Source organism: Heteronotia binoei, chromosome 21 (genome assembly GCF_032191835.1).
Source record: "Heteronotia binoei isolate CCM8104 ecotype False Entrance Well chromosome 21, APGP_CSIRO_Hbin_v1, whole genome shotgun sequence".
Taxonomy (NCBI): Eukaryota; Metazoa; Chordata; class Lepidosauria; order Squamata; family Gekkonidae; genus Heteronotia; species Heteronotia binoei.
In genome coordinates, this window is record NC_083243.1 from 144,314,297 (window position 1) to 144,327,519 (window position 13,223).

Below are 13,223 nucleotides of genomic sequence, written 5' to 3' on the forward strand. Positions count from 1 at the left end.
GCAAGATGTGCTTGGTAGGCAGATCTCTTTTTTGCCAGTAATTCTTGGATCTCTTGATTGTTCTCATCAAACCAGTCCTTGTTCTTCCTTGTGGAGAACCCGAGGACTTCTTCAGAGATCTGCAGGACGGTAGTTTTTAGGTGTTCCCAGAGTGCTTCTGGAGAAGGGTCTGTGGGGCAACTGAGGTCCTCAATTCTTGACTGGAGTTTTGCCTGGAAGGCAGCTTTAACTTCGGCTGACTGGAGGCTGCCAACCTGAAACTTCCTCCGAGGGATACCTCCTCTCCTGGGTGTGGGTTTAAAGTGAAGACGGAGATTGCAGCGTACAAGACGATGATCCGTATGGCATTCTGCGCTGGGCATTACTCGGGTGTGTAAGACATCTCGAAGGTCTCTCTGGCGCACCAGAATGTAGTCGATAAGGTGCCAGTGCTTGGACCGTGGGTGCATCCAGGTTGTCTTCAGACTGTTCTTCTGCTGGAAGATAGTGTTGGTGATGGTGAGCTGGTGCTCCATGCAGAATTCTAGCAGGAGGCGCCCGTTGTCATTGCAGTTGCCAATGCCGTGTTTGCCAAGTACTCCTTTCCAGGCTTCCGAGTCTTTACCTACTCTGGCATTGAAGTCGCCAAGGATGATCACCTTGTCCTCTGTAGGGGTCTTCCGTACGAGGTTGCGTAGATCAGCATAGAACTTGTTCTTTTCTGCAGGATCTTCTTGAAGGGTTGGGGCATACACACTGAAGAGTGTTGCATGCTGCTTGTTTTGAAGTGGGAGGCGCATGGACATGATGCGATCTGAGTGACCTGTTGGCAGGTTTTCGAGTTTGGAGGCAATGGAGTTCCTGACCATGAAGCCAACGCCAGAAAGGCGGCTCTCAGCCTTTGACTTACCCGACCAGTAGAGGGTATAGCCAGCACCGTGTTCTTGAAGACTACCTTCCTCAGGGAAACGGACCTCACTGAGAGCTGCTATGTCGATATTCAACCTGAGAAGTTCGTGGGCAACTAGAGCAGAGCGTCGTTCAGGGCGACCACTGCCTACTGTGTCAAGCATGGTTCTGATGTTCCAACACGCAAGCTTTAGTCTTTGCACACTTTGTGAGGCAGGTGCATGCCTTTTCTTTGTTGTTATTTTTCGACCGCAAGTAAGGATGCCCGTTGACCGCGGCTAGCCAACTGGGGTGGGGGAGACGAGCTTTGTTTAGGCCACCTTTTCTAGGCCCCTCTCCGTGTGGAGCAAGCAGTGCTGTCCCTAGATAAGGCTGCTTGGTCATTCAGGGTGCTGCCGAAAGATGCTTTCGTCTCCGGGTTAGCATCAGGCGACCAATATCCTGAACCGCCTACATGCAGGATCGGGACTGCGGCTTCCAGTGGCACCTTCCACCTGCCGTTTCGCCCCTTGCCTATCGCTGCAGGACTTGATGCGTTGTGGGTTGTGTGTGTGGATATGCCCTTCAGGCCTGCGCAGAGGAATTTTTTAGGTGAAGCGCAGTGTGCGCGGTACTGGCTCCACCCTTTCACCTGGGGGTCATCTGCCATGGCCCAGTAAGCCGGGACGCCGGCAGTGAGTCCTCCAGGTGGTAGGTGTTACATTAACGAGCTCTATCTGCCCGGGTTTGATGTTAGAGTTTTCCTTCTCTTAGGCTGACGAAGTTGGTGGGCCCAGCCTGCCCATCCGGTTATACCGCCGGACAATTCGGTCGCACCATGACGTAGCAAGCTCTGTGAAAACGGGGGGGACCAGCGAGAAGGTGTTGCTACGGATGCAGTAATGCAGGAGAGGCCATTGCAGTGACCATCTGCCAGGCATAGCCAGACAGTGACCACGCGGCGTTCACTACACCGGGAGAGGAGAGGCTATGTATTGCGCATGCACTTTCCCTGGGGGGGTAGGATTCCCAGAGGGAGCCCACCCCCCACCACCCCCAAATTCTCCATTATACCCTGTGGTAATCAGTCTCCATAGGGAATAATGGAGTGCCCAGCAGACATTTCCCTCCCCCACACACTTTCTGATGACCCTGAAGCAGGGGGAGGGCTTCCAATCTGGGGGATCCCCTGCCCCCACCTGGGGATTATGCAACCAAACAAAGAGCAATGCCGGAAATGGAGCAGGGAAAAGGTTATATAACAGTTCCGCAAAGACCAGCCTCAGATGACCATATGAGTGCAGGTGACTTGTCCAATGGTAAAGTTCTCCACAGAGACCTGTGCTCCAAATGACTTCTTCAGTACAGCAAAGCACCAAGAATTATACACGACGCGGTCGTACTTATTCCCACGTTTCATATTTGCTTCTACGAGCTTCAAAAGACATTTTACAGTTTAGATTGCTAGTGCTCATAATTACTTCCAGAATGGTCAGTTTTCTTCCCTACACTCTACATTCACTTACTTACATATATAAGTACTCATCTAATAAAAATAAAATGACATTTATTTGCACTTTGAGTGACTTTGGGTGTGGGAGTTGATGTTCCTTGGGTTGTTCAAATTGTAAATTTTGATTGTGTGATTATTTGTTGAAAAATCATATATATTTTTATAGAATATTACTGTCCGTATTGTTTGAGGCTGGTCTTTGCAGAGGTTCTATATAACCTTTTCCTGCCCCACCTGGAGACTGGCAACCTTACTTGTGAATGTGTTGCCTGTTCCACCATCAGATGATCTGAAAGGCCCCCTCTCCTGCTTCCTTCTCTCCTTCCTTGGGGAGGGATGGTGGCTCAGTGGTAGAGCATCTGCTTGGGAAGAAGGTCCCAGGTTCAATCCCTGGCATCTCTAAAAAAGGGTCCAGGAAAATAGGTGTGAAAAACCTCAGCTTGAGACCCTGGAGAGCCACTGCCAGTCTGAGAAGACAATACTGACTTTGATGGACCAAGGGTCTGATTCAGTATAAGGCAGCTTCATATGTTCCAGGGTTGCCAACTTCAGGTGGTGGCTGGAGATTCCTGCAATCAGAATGGATCTCCCAACTACAGATATCAGTTCCCCCTTAGGGTTGTAAGCTCCAGGTTGGTAAATTCCTAGAGATTTGGGGGCGGACTCTTTGGAGGTCATTTGGGGAGGGAAATGACCTCAGCACAGTATAATTCCATAGAGCCTGTGACGGAACTGGCCCGATTCTGCTTTTAGACCCAGTCCCGTCAACTCCCTTTTTGAGTTGCCAACTCCTGAAGGGAGCTTATCCTCTTCCCACCACTAGGGCATGCTGCCACCACCTGTTCAATTTAGGGTTTCCTGACTGAGAGGAACAAGACTACCAATCCCCCTTGCCAGTTCTGTGACCTCAAGGTCCTCTGCCAACCCAGCACCTGGTTAACACAGAGACCACAGTCCTTCTTTGGGAGACCCCTGGAGGATTGGCACCCTTGCCAAATGTATGCCTTCCCTGGACTCCCCTGTAGCAGTAGTGTGGTCTAAGGCGGTTGGGGAACCTATGTGGTACAGAGGGACTACCTTTTTAAACAGACAACATATTTATTTAAAAGTTATAACTATATACAGGCATAAAATAGTGAACAGAAGAAATAAATCAAACTAGGGGAAAACGCTCCTTCTTTCCCTAATATGTAACTGGCCCTGACCATACATCCAGAACCAACTCACCAGTCACCAAGACTCAAATCAAACTCCCTTTCCCCCCCCCAAAAAGCTATAATATAAAACCCAGGAACTGGTTTTCCCTCCCGAAGCCTTCTGGGAGACCAGTCTGAAAGACTTCCTGTCTCTCTAGGAGGCCTCCTCAGAAGTGCTGCTTCCAAACAGGAGGGGAGGGGGAAGGAGGAATAGACTAGGCCAAAGCCTTGCCTAGAGTTTAAGACTCCTCTAGCCAACTCCCAGACAAGCACAGGCCTAAAATGGTGTTTCTCTACAGAGCCCATGCTCCAAAGTAGTCATTTTCTCTAGAGGAACTGATCTCTGCCTTCTGGACAGCAGCTGTAATTCTGGGTGATCTCAAGAACCCCACACCTGGAGGTTAAGCAATGCAATGAGCAGCATGGTATAGAGGAGAAAAAGTCAACAGACTCCATGCAAAAAATAACACATTATTGTAAAAAAATTACACTTAATTTATGAAAATTCTAAGACATGGTTCTTACAATTCACAGTCCAATTCTGTTATTTGATGGCTAGATAACATCTTGAGGGAGTCTAAGCTCTAACTGCAGTATCACACTAGCTTTCACAGGGTGGCTGCCGTTGAACAGTAGAAAGCAGTCTTAGTTCAGTGACACAAATAGAGCAGTACAAGCTACCCAGAGGTTCTTTCTGGGCCTAGGGTTACCAACCTCCTGGTCAGACCTGAAGATCTTCCAAAATTACAACTGAACTCCAACAACAGAGATCTGTTCCCCTGGAGAAAATGAATGCTTTGGAGGGGAGACTGTATGGCATTATATTTGGCTGATGCCTTTACCCTGCCCTTCTCAAACTCCACCACAAAATATCTAGGACTTTCCCAACCTAGAGCTTGCAATTCTAGTTTGGCCTGGCCCCAACAAGTCCTCCCTCAAAGTCCAAAAGGCCTGGAAAGGACCATGCCCCCTCCCCCTGGCCTTTTACTCATTAAAACACAGCCTGGAATACTGTGGTTGCCTAGCAATGACCACTGAGGGAATCTACTGGTTAAAGCAACAGGCACTACTTTTATCATTTTGGGGTTTTTAAAAATAGATTTCACAGTTTTCTGCAAATCTGGGACGTTCAGGTTTGTAGAAAAATCTGTCTTGCCCATTCACAAAGATCTGGCCAACTTCACTATTAGTATGTAGGTTGAGATACAATGAAACAGAAATATTAGATTTACTTCCTTTAATAATTGAACAAGCAAAGCTCCTCTTTTGTACATAATCCAATTCAAAGATAATATATTTAGCAATTCCAGCATGAACAGTCTGTATTTACAATCAGTGAGATAGGAGGCAAAAGCTAAATAAGATGCATCTTCAACTTGTGTACGAAACACAATTCAAAATGTACTATTTACAAAGGTCTCAAAATTCAAAATTTCTTCCGTAAATCAGGAACCAATAAAAAGTGTTCTGTTTGCAAAAGGTTTTTGAAATGATGATTTTTGTAATTGGTTTAAACATCTGAAATCTTCAGTAATGACTTCATTCGGTTTCATGTGGCTTTAAATTCATTCCAGTAGTTCTAAAGCAGATGCAGCTTGCCTGTAGTCTAGTTTGGAATCTGATGTAATTATAGGGAAAGGAAATCTAAGCAGGAAATCCTAACTCCATGTTCCTGAATAGAGAATCAGTCTGATAGGTGGTATTCATCTACTTCCCAGTGTTCATGTACACAAATATTACAGACATGAAATGTTCTTCACTGTTGCATAAAATGTGTGCAGAGTATCAGCGAGCAAGAACATATTAAAGTTTTTATGGATGTCGGCTGGCACAGACATTGTTGACTGAAAATAAAATATAATTAATTCCACCATTCTTTTAGGCACAGGTTAATCATCAATTCCTGGTGTTTCACCTTGTTGTATTCTAGAAGCTATTCTAATGGCTTCTTCCAAAGATTGCTGTTCTCCAAGCTGAAACAAACAAAAACAATACTATAAATATATGGGCTGAAATATATTTTTGGGTTTTATTTTGAAGCAGATAATGTAAATTACATTTTGTGCACCATATTTAGTCAACTAACTTGGACATATAAGGGAGAAAATCATTAATGTATTAATCATATTTTTATATATGTAGCTATAATAGCAAATGAGCAACATGGGCTATTTCTTAAAATATGACTTTTGAACCCCCATCAGTTTCAAAAGCTGTTTGCTATAAAGCATGGGGCATTAATTGCTGTCTAAGAAAGACACATCCAAAGCCCCCTCCAGTAAGCTGTAGTGCTTGCAGTTTTCTGGATCCTGGACATTATCAATATATCTTCTCTTAGTAGTAGTAGCAATCTTTAAGCAATCAGACAATGCTGACTATAAATCCGGCAGAGACTCGCTTCAAATTAGATGGATCAGCATGCATGATCTGCATATATGTTACATGATTACATACTGATCCCAAGAAAAGAAATGCATTCATCTTCTCCAGTTGCTTATTTCAAGTCACTAATTCTTTGAAAACTGTGGGAGATTGAATGTAACAGTCATATTTTGGACTGAAATAATATAGGCATTATCTATTAGGTTGAAAGGTGATAAAAGGAAGACCACATGGGCTACTTGGCTACTGGGTAATATACTTTTGTCATCAATTATCAGTAGAAATGAGTTGTACTCCGTCATAAAGAAACAGATAAGAATACAATTATTTTTAAAATACCGGAATGTTTAAAATGCTAGTAACTGCAATACAGGAAAACCTCTATATTAAGAACATACTAAAATTAAAGTACCATGTTATAAGTTTAAGAACTTTTAAAAGCATTCTTGTACATACTGTACTGACTTACTGTGCCACATCTTTCTAAGCCTATTAATGTCAATGAACTCATAAGGCTGTTCAACTCTGCTTAGATATCAGACATAGGAAGCTCTGCCACTCAAAAGTTCATACCCCCTCCCCAATCTAGTTGGTTTCAAAAGGACTACCAGACTGAAATCTAGCTGTTCTACTGCAGACAAACATGACTACCCTATGAAACTATCTGCTCAGGATGGTACCATTAGGGTGCAATCCTAAAGTTACTCTTGAAACTGCTAAGGACAATAACTAACCCCGTAAATTGATATCTCATGGAGATACGATGGTGCAGCATTTCATCAATGCTGCACTGGTGTAACCCCCATGCCAGCAAAGCTGTACCACTATAGGGGCAATAAATGGGCATATTGGGGAAGAAGTGGGATGTAGCACCCTATGCTCCCTCAGCCTGCATCCTGCTTTTAGTGCTAGGGTAAAGTTATGCTGACAAAATTCTGCTGTAAGTTTAAATACTCAATGGGAGTGAAAAACAAGCTCTCTTGTACAGAGCCTACAGAGTGCCTCCAGAGCAATGGTGCAACTTACGATACCAACTAAGTCTGCAGCCAAATTGAGCACTGCATAAACTCTATTCAGAATGCCCATATCCAGGCCCATAGCTATGGTGGAGTCCTGGGGGTCCAGACCCCTCTGTTATCTTTTTGGCCCCTCCTTCCTTGGTCTTCCCCTGCTGTCACCAGCCCCCCTCTTGCCCACCGCCTGATGGCTCCGTGGATGTGGCCTCATGGATGCACGTTATCTCCTCCTTCAAGCCCACCAATGCCACTCCCCATGGCGCCATTGATCTGCCACCCCCGTCCTGTGCTTGTATGCACACTGAAGCCTTGGCTCAGCCACTCTCTTTGCACACACAGGCTTCGTTGGGCACCAGGAAGGCAGGCTCACGGGGGCTGGGATGGGGAAAGGAGCTGCTGGTGCTCGCAGGCCACCCCCTCCCCATTCTTTCAAAGGCACCTCTGCAGCTGCCAGCCCTACAGGCTCTGCTTCCCCTTGCCAGTCCTTGCAACTTCTTCTGGTCCTCCACATCTCCCCCCGCCATGTCCTCTCCACATTGGTAGCCTGGAGGGGAAGCCTGACACTTGAGCCCAGCCAGGGGGAGAGGCAAGTCAACTCTCCTCCAACTTCTTTCACCCACTGGAGGATGTGGGGTTGGATGGGAGGCTGATGCACAGGAGAGAAGTTGCAGCTGTGTCTGGCTGTAGCTCGCCCAGCAGAATAGCTATCCTTCTCCCAGGTGCTGCCCATCAGGTTGAATTGTAGCCACCTCACTTGCTGTTGACCTGGCCCAGGCCTCCTTGGGACCACTCAAGGGAATGGCCCCTGCTGTGCATGCTGTAGCAATCGTGGTTCCTCGTTCCTCTTCCCCTGGCTGCTTGTTCCTCTTCCCCTAGTTGGAGGAAGTGGGACCTGGGAGGGTCGGGGGCAAGATGAGGTACTGGGCTTCCAAGGAGAGGGCTTTTCGGTGGCCATCCTTGGCTCACTGCACAGGGGAAGGAGGGACTCCAAAGCCTTGCAGCCTCTCCTTGCAACTGGGCCTCCCTCCAGTGCCCCCCCATAAAAACCCTTGCTATGTGCCCCACCAAATTTTAAATCCTGGCTACAGCCCTGCTCATATCTCAACTGATAGTGTTCAAGGCATGTACCTTATCTGGCCTTAGGCCTAGAATGTTTAAAATACTGGTAAATGCAATATAGGGAAACCTCTGATTTAAGAACATGCTAAAGTTAAAGTACCCTTTGAACATACGTGAATTTATGGTGATGGAACTCCAGAGAAATGGTGCTGTGCAAAAAGCAAACACCTTGTACATACAGCCAAGAAGTAGCACAAACACTGTTACAGAATACTGCAAACATTGGTCTGCTCAGAATCCTTACAGGCACTCTACCAAGGCACAAACACCACCATTGATTCACCACTCCTCCAACTGCGGATGCAATAACAATACACCTCTCGTTTCCTCTCTCAACAGCAGCCAGCATTGATTCCCGCAGGGGATATAAGATAGGTACATGGTATAAAGATAGTAGCTGTTCTATACTCTGCAGTCAGATTCCCTTGAGTGGTACCAGAACCTTGGCCCTCGAGATGGCCAGGCTTGAAGAGCTGGAGCTGGTGGACCAATTGATCCAGCAAGCCTCCCCTCCCAGCCCCTGGCTTAAATAGGCTGAGAGGGAAGCCACTTCATCTGCTCTGGAAGCAACACTTGGGACTTATCTTGTCCAGGCTTAACTGGGGCCAGAATTCTGCAAAAGGATCACATACAGGGCTTTTTTTTGAGCAGGAATGCAGGGCTTGATATCAGGGGGTGTGGCCTAATATGTAAATGAGTTCCTGCTGGGCTTTTTCTATAAAAAAAAAGCCCTGATCACACCCAACCAGAACCATGGTTCTAAATTCTAAATAAAATGGTCTGGCTCAGGAGGTGGACCACAGACTGCAGGCCTGGCACTGTGTCTCTGCCTTGGCTGTTTCAGCACAATCCCACTGTCTCCGCTGCCCTACTGGGCTTGTGGGCTGGGCCCTGTGCAGGTGCTTAGTTGCTCCAGGACCTTAGAAATAGTGAGAAGTTCTTATGGAGGAGCTCCAACTGCAGGCTCCTCAGGTTCAGCCTCAGGAACCTATATGCCCAGGGCATCTACCATGTGGCCGTCTCCTGGAGTTCCCTACTCTCCCTCAAGCCATGGTCTAGCACCTCAGGCTCCTCTTTTGAGTCAAAGCCAGCTCACTGCTATATTGCACAGTGTCCTAACACAACAGGGACATGATGCTCAGTTGACTTTAGCAGATTTATCCCAACTGTAAGACTGTACTAGAACAGACTATAGCGGTTGTCAGTAAGTGCAAAAGTGCAGCCCCATAGACCATGTCATGTATGTTTACACAGATAACAATACACAAAAAGGAATATACATGATCATATTGCAAATCAAGCATACATAACTGGGAGCAGAAGCACAGATTTAAATATTGAAAACATGAAACAGCTGAATTTCTAAGAAATCGCATGCTACCAAGCCTACTTGTTCTACTTACCTGCACTGCAATCTGTGTCCCATTGGATGTAGCCAGCAACGTAACAGGTCTAGATTCTGCTGTAACTAAATGATGCCCATGTTGCTGATGTCCAATTTCTGGTGAAGCACTATGGAAGGCTGCTAAATCTTGAGCCACAATGGCAACCTTCATAATAAACACACAAAGCTACATCTTGAAAATCTAAACCTTTGAAAGTATTTCAGCCATGAATCATTATTAATATTCTATAGAGAGGCAATAAGATTTACCGTAAAGGGAGTAAGCCTACCTCACCTGGCAAGAATGGCGTACACCTGGCATATCTGTCCACAAACAGCCCCTCCCCAGTCAGAAGGGGACATCCATACTGATCCTGGGCTCCTTTTCCCTACCTGGCAGCTGTTCATGACATAAATGTCACAACAGCCTTTTGCCAGTTCTTGAAGTTCCAGCTTTTGTTCTGAAATATGTTTGGCCTCCCTGATTGACCAGCTTTAACATGAAAAAGGCACAGAAGTACATTTTTATACCCATCAACTAGAATATCCTTCTACACTGATAGGCAAAATTGGTATCCAGCATACCACACTCTGGTGGTCCTGTTCTTACTTGGCTGATGTATCAGAGGGTGGCATGGGTTGGGGGAATGGGACAGCTGTTTGGATCCATGGAATCTGTGCTATGGTGTCCCATAGTGATCTAACTACAACATGAAACCAAGAGATCTGAAATAAGACGTCATTAATATGCTGATGATATCCAGCTCTTTTTCAGATGAATTGGACAAAGCTGTGGATGTTCTGAGCTGATTCTTTGGGAGGCAGTAAAGGACTAGATAAGGACAAATGAACTGAAACTTAATACAGATTAAAGTAAATCGAAATAAATAAATAAATAAATAAATAATGTTGACAATCATTGGCATGTTCTGGATGGGGATTCACTTCCTTTGAAAGAGAAGGTTCTGCCTTGCAGGACTTAACTATGCAAAATGGTAGGATACAAATGTTTTAAACAATTAAATAAAATAAAGATTTGCAGCTTGGGGGTAGGTATTATTAGATCTGCATCTGTAGATGGATTTTCAGATCTCCTCTGTGGCACTCCTCTGTCCATGTTCTGGTCACATACAGATTAGACTATCCCAGTCATGGGGCTGTTTTTGAAGACTATACAGAAGCTTCAAAGAGTGCTATGTGTGACAACGAAATGGCAAACTGGCATAAAGTACCAAAGACACAATATCACCAGTTGCAAAAGAATTAAACCAGAAGCAATTTCCTTCTGAGAACAATGTGCTGGTTATTTTTAAGGCTCTTAATGATTCACAGCAACAAGGGCGGGAGGATGTTCTTAGCCAACCCAAAGCAGAGTGGGAAAATCTATTAAAAAATCAGCCAACTATAAAAAATAACAAATTGTTTGCAAACTCAAATGTTTATGATTCTGTTGCTGTTTTTATTATTGCTTGATGTTTGTAGGCCACCACAGAAACTTTGAGATAAGGGTAGAGGGGAGGGAGAGAATAATATCATAGTTCTGTGGATTGGCACCACTTATGGAGCTTCATAATTTAAATTTCTACAGAGCTAAAAAAGTATATTATAGTTACTAAATTTGCAAATTTAACTGGACAAGCTGCAAAATTCTCTTAAATATTCTGTGAGACAGATTACATAGATAACACCACCTTGTGCTTTTTCTATGTACAAATATATTTACCGGCTTTTTACCTGCTGTCCTTCAGTGCCTTCTGCTGTAACCATTGCAACAGAATGTGTCCCTGCAGAAGAAATAACTGCATCATGGGCAGGGACTGTGATGGTAGTGCCATCTTGTGTTACCATAGTGATTGTATTTCCAATGGCCTGCATGTCAGCCTGAGATATGTTAACCTGAAATAGAACATAAATTGTTAATCAGTCTAACAAATACTACATTTGTGCCCGAGGCTTTTATCACACTAGCTGGGATGGAATGATTTCACCTTATGGAGCTCAATGTTCTTGTCTCCCCCTGTACCCCACGGGGGGAGCATTTTAAGCTGCAGCTGGAGAGGACAGGTGAAAGATTTGTGCTGCATGAGCGGAAATCCTTTTGTTCATGGAAATGCTTTGCTCGATTCAAGCCATTATTTGTTTTCAGCCACCACATGTTCAGTTAAACTATCAAAGTAACAACACAGATAACCCTAAAATATATTAAAAACCTAAATAGCTGTTAGAAGATATTTGAGAACAAGGACAAAATAAGAGTCAAAACTTCAAAGTAACTTTACTAAACTCTCTATATTAGGCTGGTTTCATAACTAAGAACCTTCTGGCAGAGGTTTTACTTATTAAAAATGTTCCATATGTATTATTTTAGACAGTTTTAAAAATCTTTATTGCAATACTGACTGCTAATTCAATATCTAATAGTCAAAAGGGGAAAAAAAGATACTGGAGGAATTTATGCAGCCTCTATAGCACCAAGTTCATCAGGATCAGGAGACTATCAGAAAAATTGTGGGCTACAGCATGGAGGGGCTGTAGATTGAATGAGAAATCCACTAGAAGTGCAGACCAGTGGAAGAAATTGCAATTCATGCAAAAGCACCTTAGGATCCATTAACTAAGGTTTTATCTCCTTTTCTCCCTAACCCGACTGAAAGTCTATCCTAATAGTTGCAGTAAGTAGGCAGAAAGAAATTGGAAAAAGAAATTTTGGAACCACCATGCATATGTAACTTATCTTTCTGCAGGACAATATCGACAATATTAGTTAGATTTTGTCAAGCGAGTGGTAATTATTTCTGACCCTGCAAAGCTAAACTTTATTGATTCCAATATTTCTATATGTGAACAAATGGCATAACTAAATATAAACAGTATTTCAAATTTTGAAACCCATTTTGCAGGGATGGCTTTGACTTACTGAATACTTACATGCTGAGTTCCATCTTGGGAAATAAGTGCCACTTGCTGACTGAGCCCTGTTTGAGTCACTGTAGCAACCTGTGCAGAAACAACATCATCTCCTTCTACCCCCGTTACATATGTTATTTGCGATCCTTTGAGAACATCTTCACCTTGACCTATTTGATTAGAGGAAGAACAGTTTACTTGTAGCCAAAATTATGCTAATAAAGAAAAAATTAATCCTACATGTAGGAACTATGTTATGGGTATAAAAATACATATTCTGATATTCATACTATGTTTGTAGAAGTTATAAACTAAAATAAAAGAAAACTGCAATTTAGTTTCTATTAATCTTTTTCTACTAACATTTGACTATAAACATCATCAATGGCTTATTAAAAATGGTTTCAACTAATCCAGCATCCTGTCTCACACAGTGGCTAACCAGTTCCTCTGGAGGGCCAACAGGTCATAGAGGCCATAGAAGTCTTCCCCCTGATGTTGTCTCCTGGTTCTAGGATTCAGAGGATTAGTACCTCTGAATGTGGGGGTTCCACTCAGCCACTATGGCTCATAGTCTCCATTAATCTATCAAATTGCCCCTTTAAAGCTGTTTATTCCTATGGCCACCACTACATCCTCCAGTAGCGAATTCCATATTTTAATCACCCTCTCTGTGTAAAGTGTTCTTTCCTTTTGTTTATCTTGAACAAAAGCTTTATTGGATGCCCTCAAATTCTAGTATTTTGGAAGGGGGAGAAAAATTTCTCTTTATCAACTGTCTCCATTCTTTGAAAGAAAAAGAGGCTCCCTACTGTGTGATAGTGATGAAATAGTGTAGT

At 44.0% G+C, this 13,223-nt stretch overlaps 1 protein-coding gene across 1 annotated transcript in view; it reads right to left on the reverse strand.

Annotated features, from left to right (window-relative positions):
• Nucleotides 1–4,798: 4,798 nt before the first annotated feature.
• Nucleotides 4,799–13,223, reverse strand: part of ZNF143 (zinc finger protein 143) — a 70,025-nt gene continuing 61,600 nt past the window's right edge. The window contains exons 13-16 of the mRNA XM_060261693.1: nt 12,406–12,554; nt 11,212–11,373; nt 9,497–9,643; nt 4,799–5,549 (exon numbers count right to left, since the gene is read on the reverse strand). Of these exons, the coding sequence (XP_060117676.1) occupies nt 5,466–5,549; nt 9,497–9,643; nt 11,212–11,373; nt 12,406–12,554 (542 nt within the window). The 3' untranslated portion in view covers nt 4,799–5,465. The remainder of the gene's footprint in view (nt 5,550–9,496; nt 9,644–11,211; nt 11,374–12,405; nt 12,555–13,223) is intronic.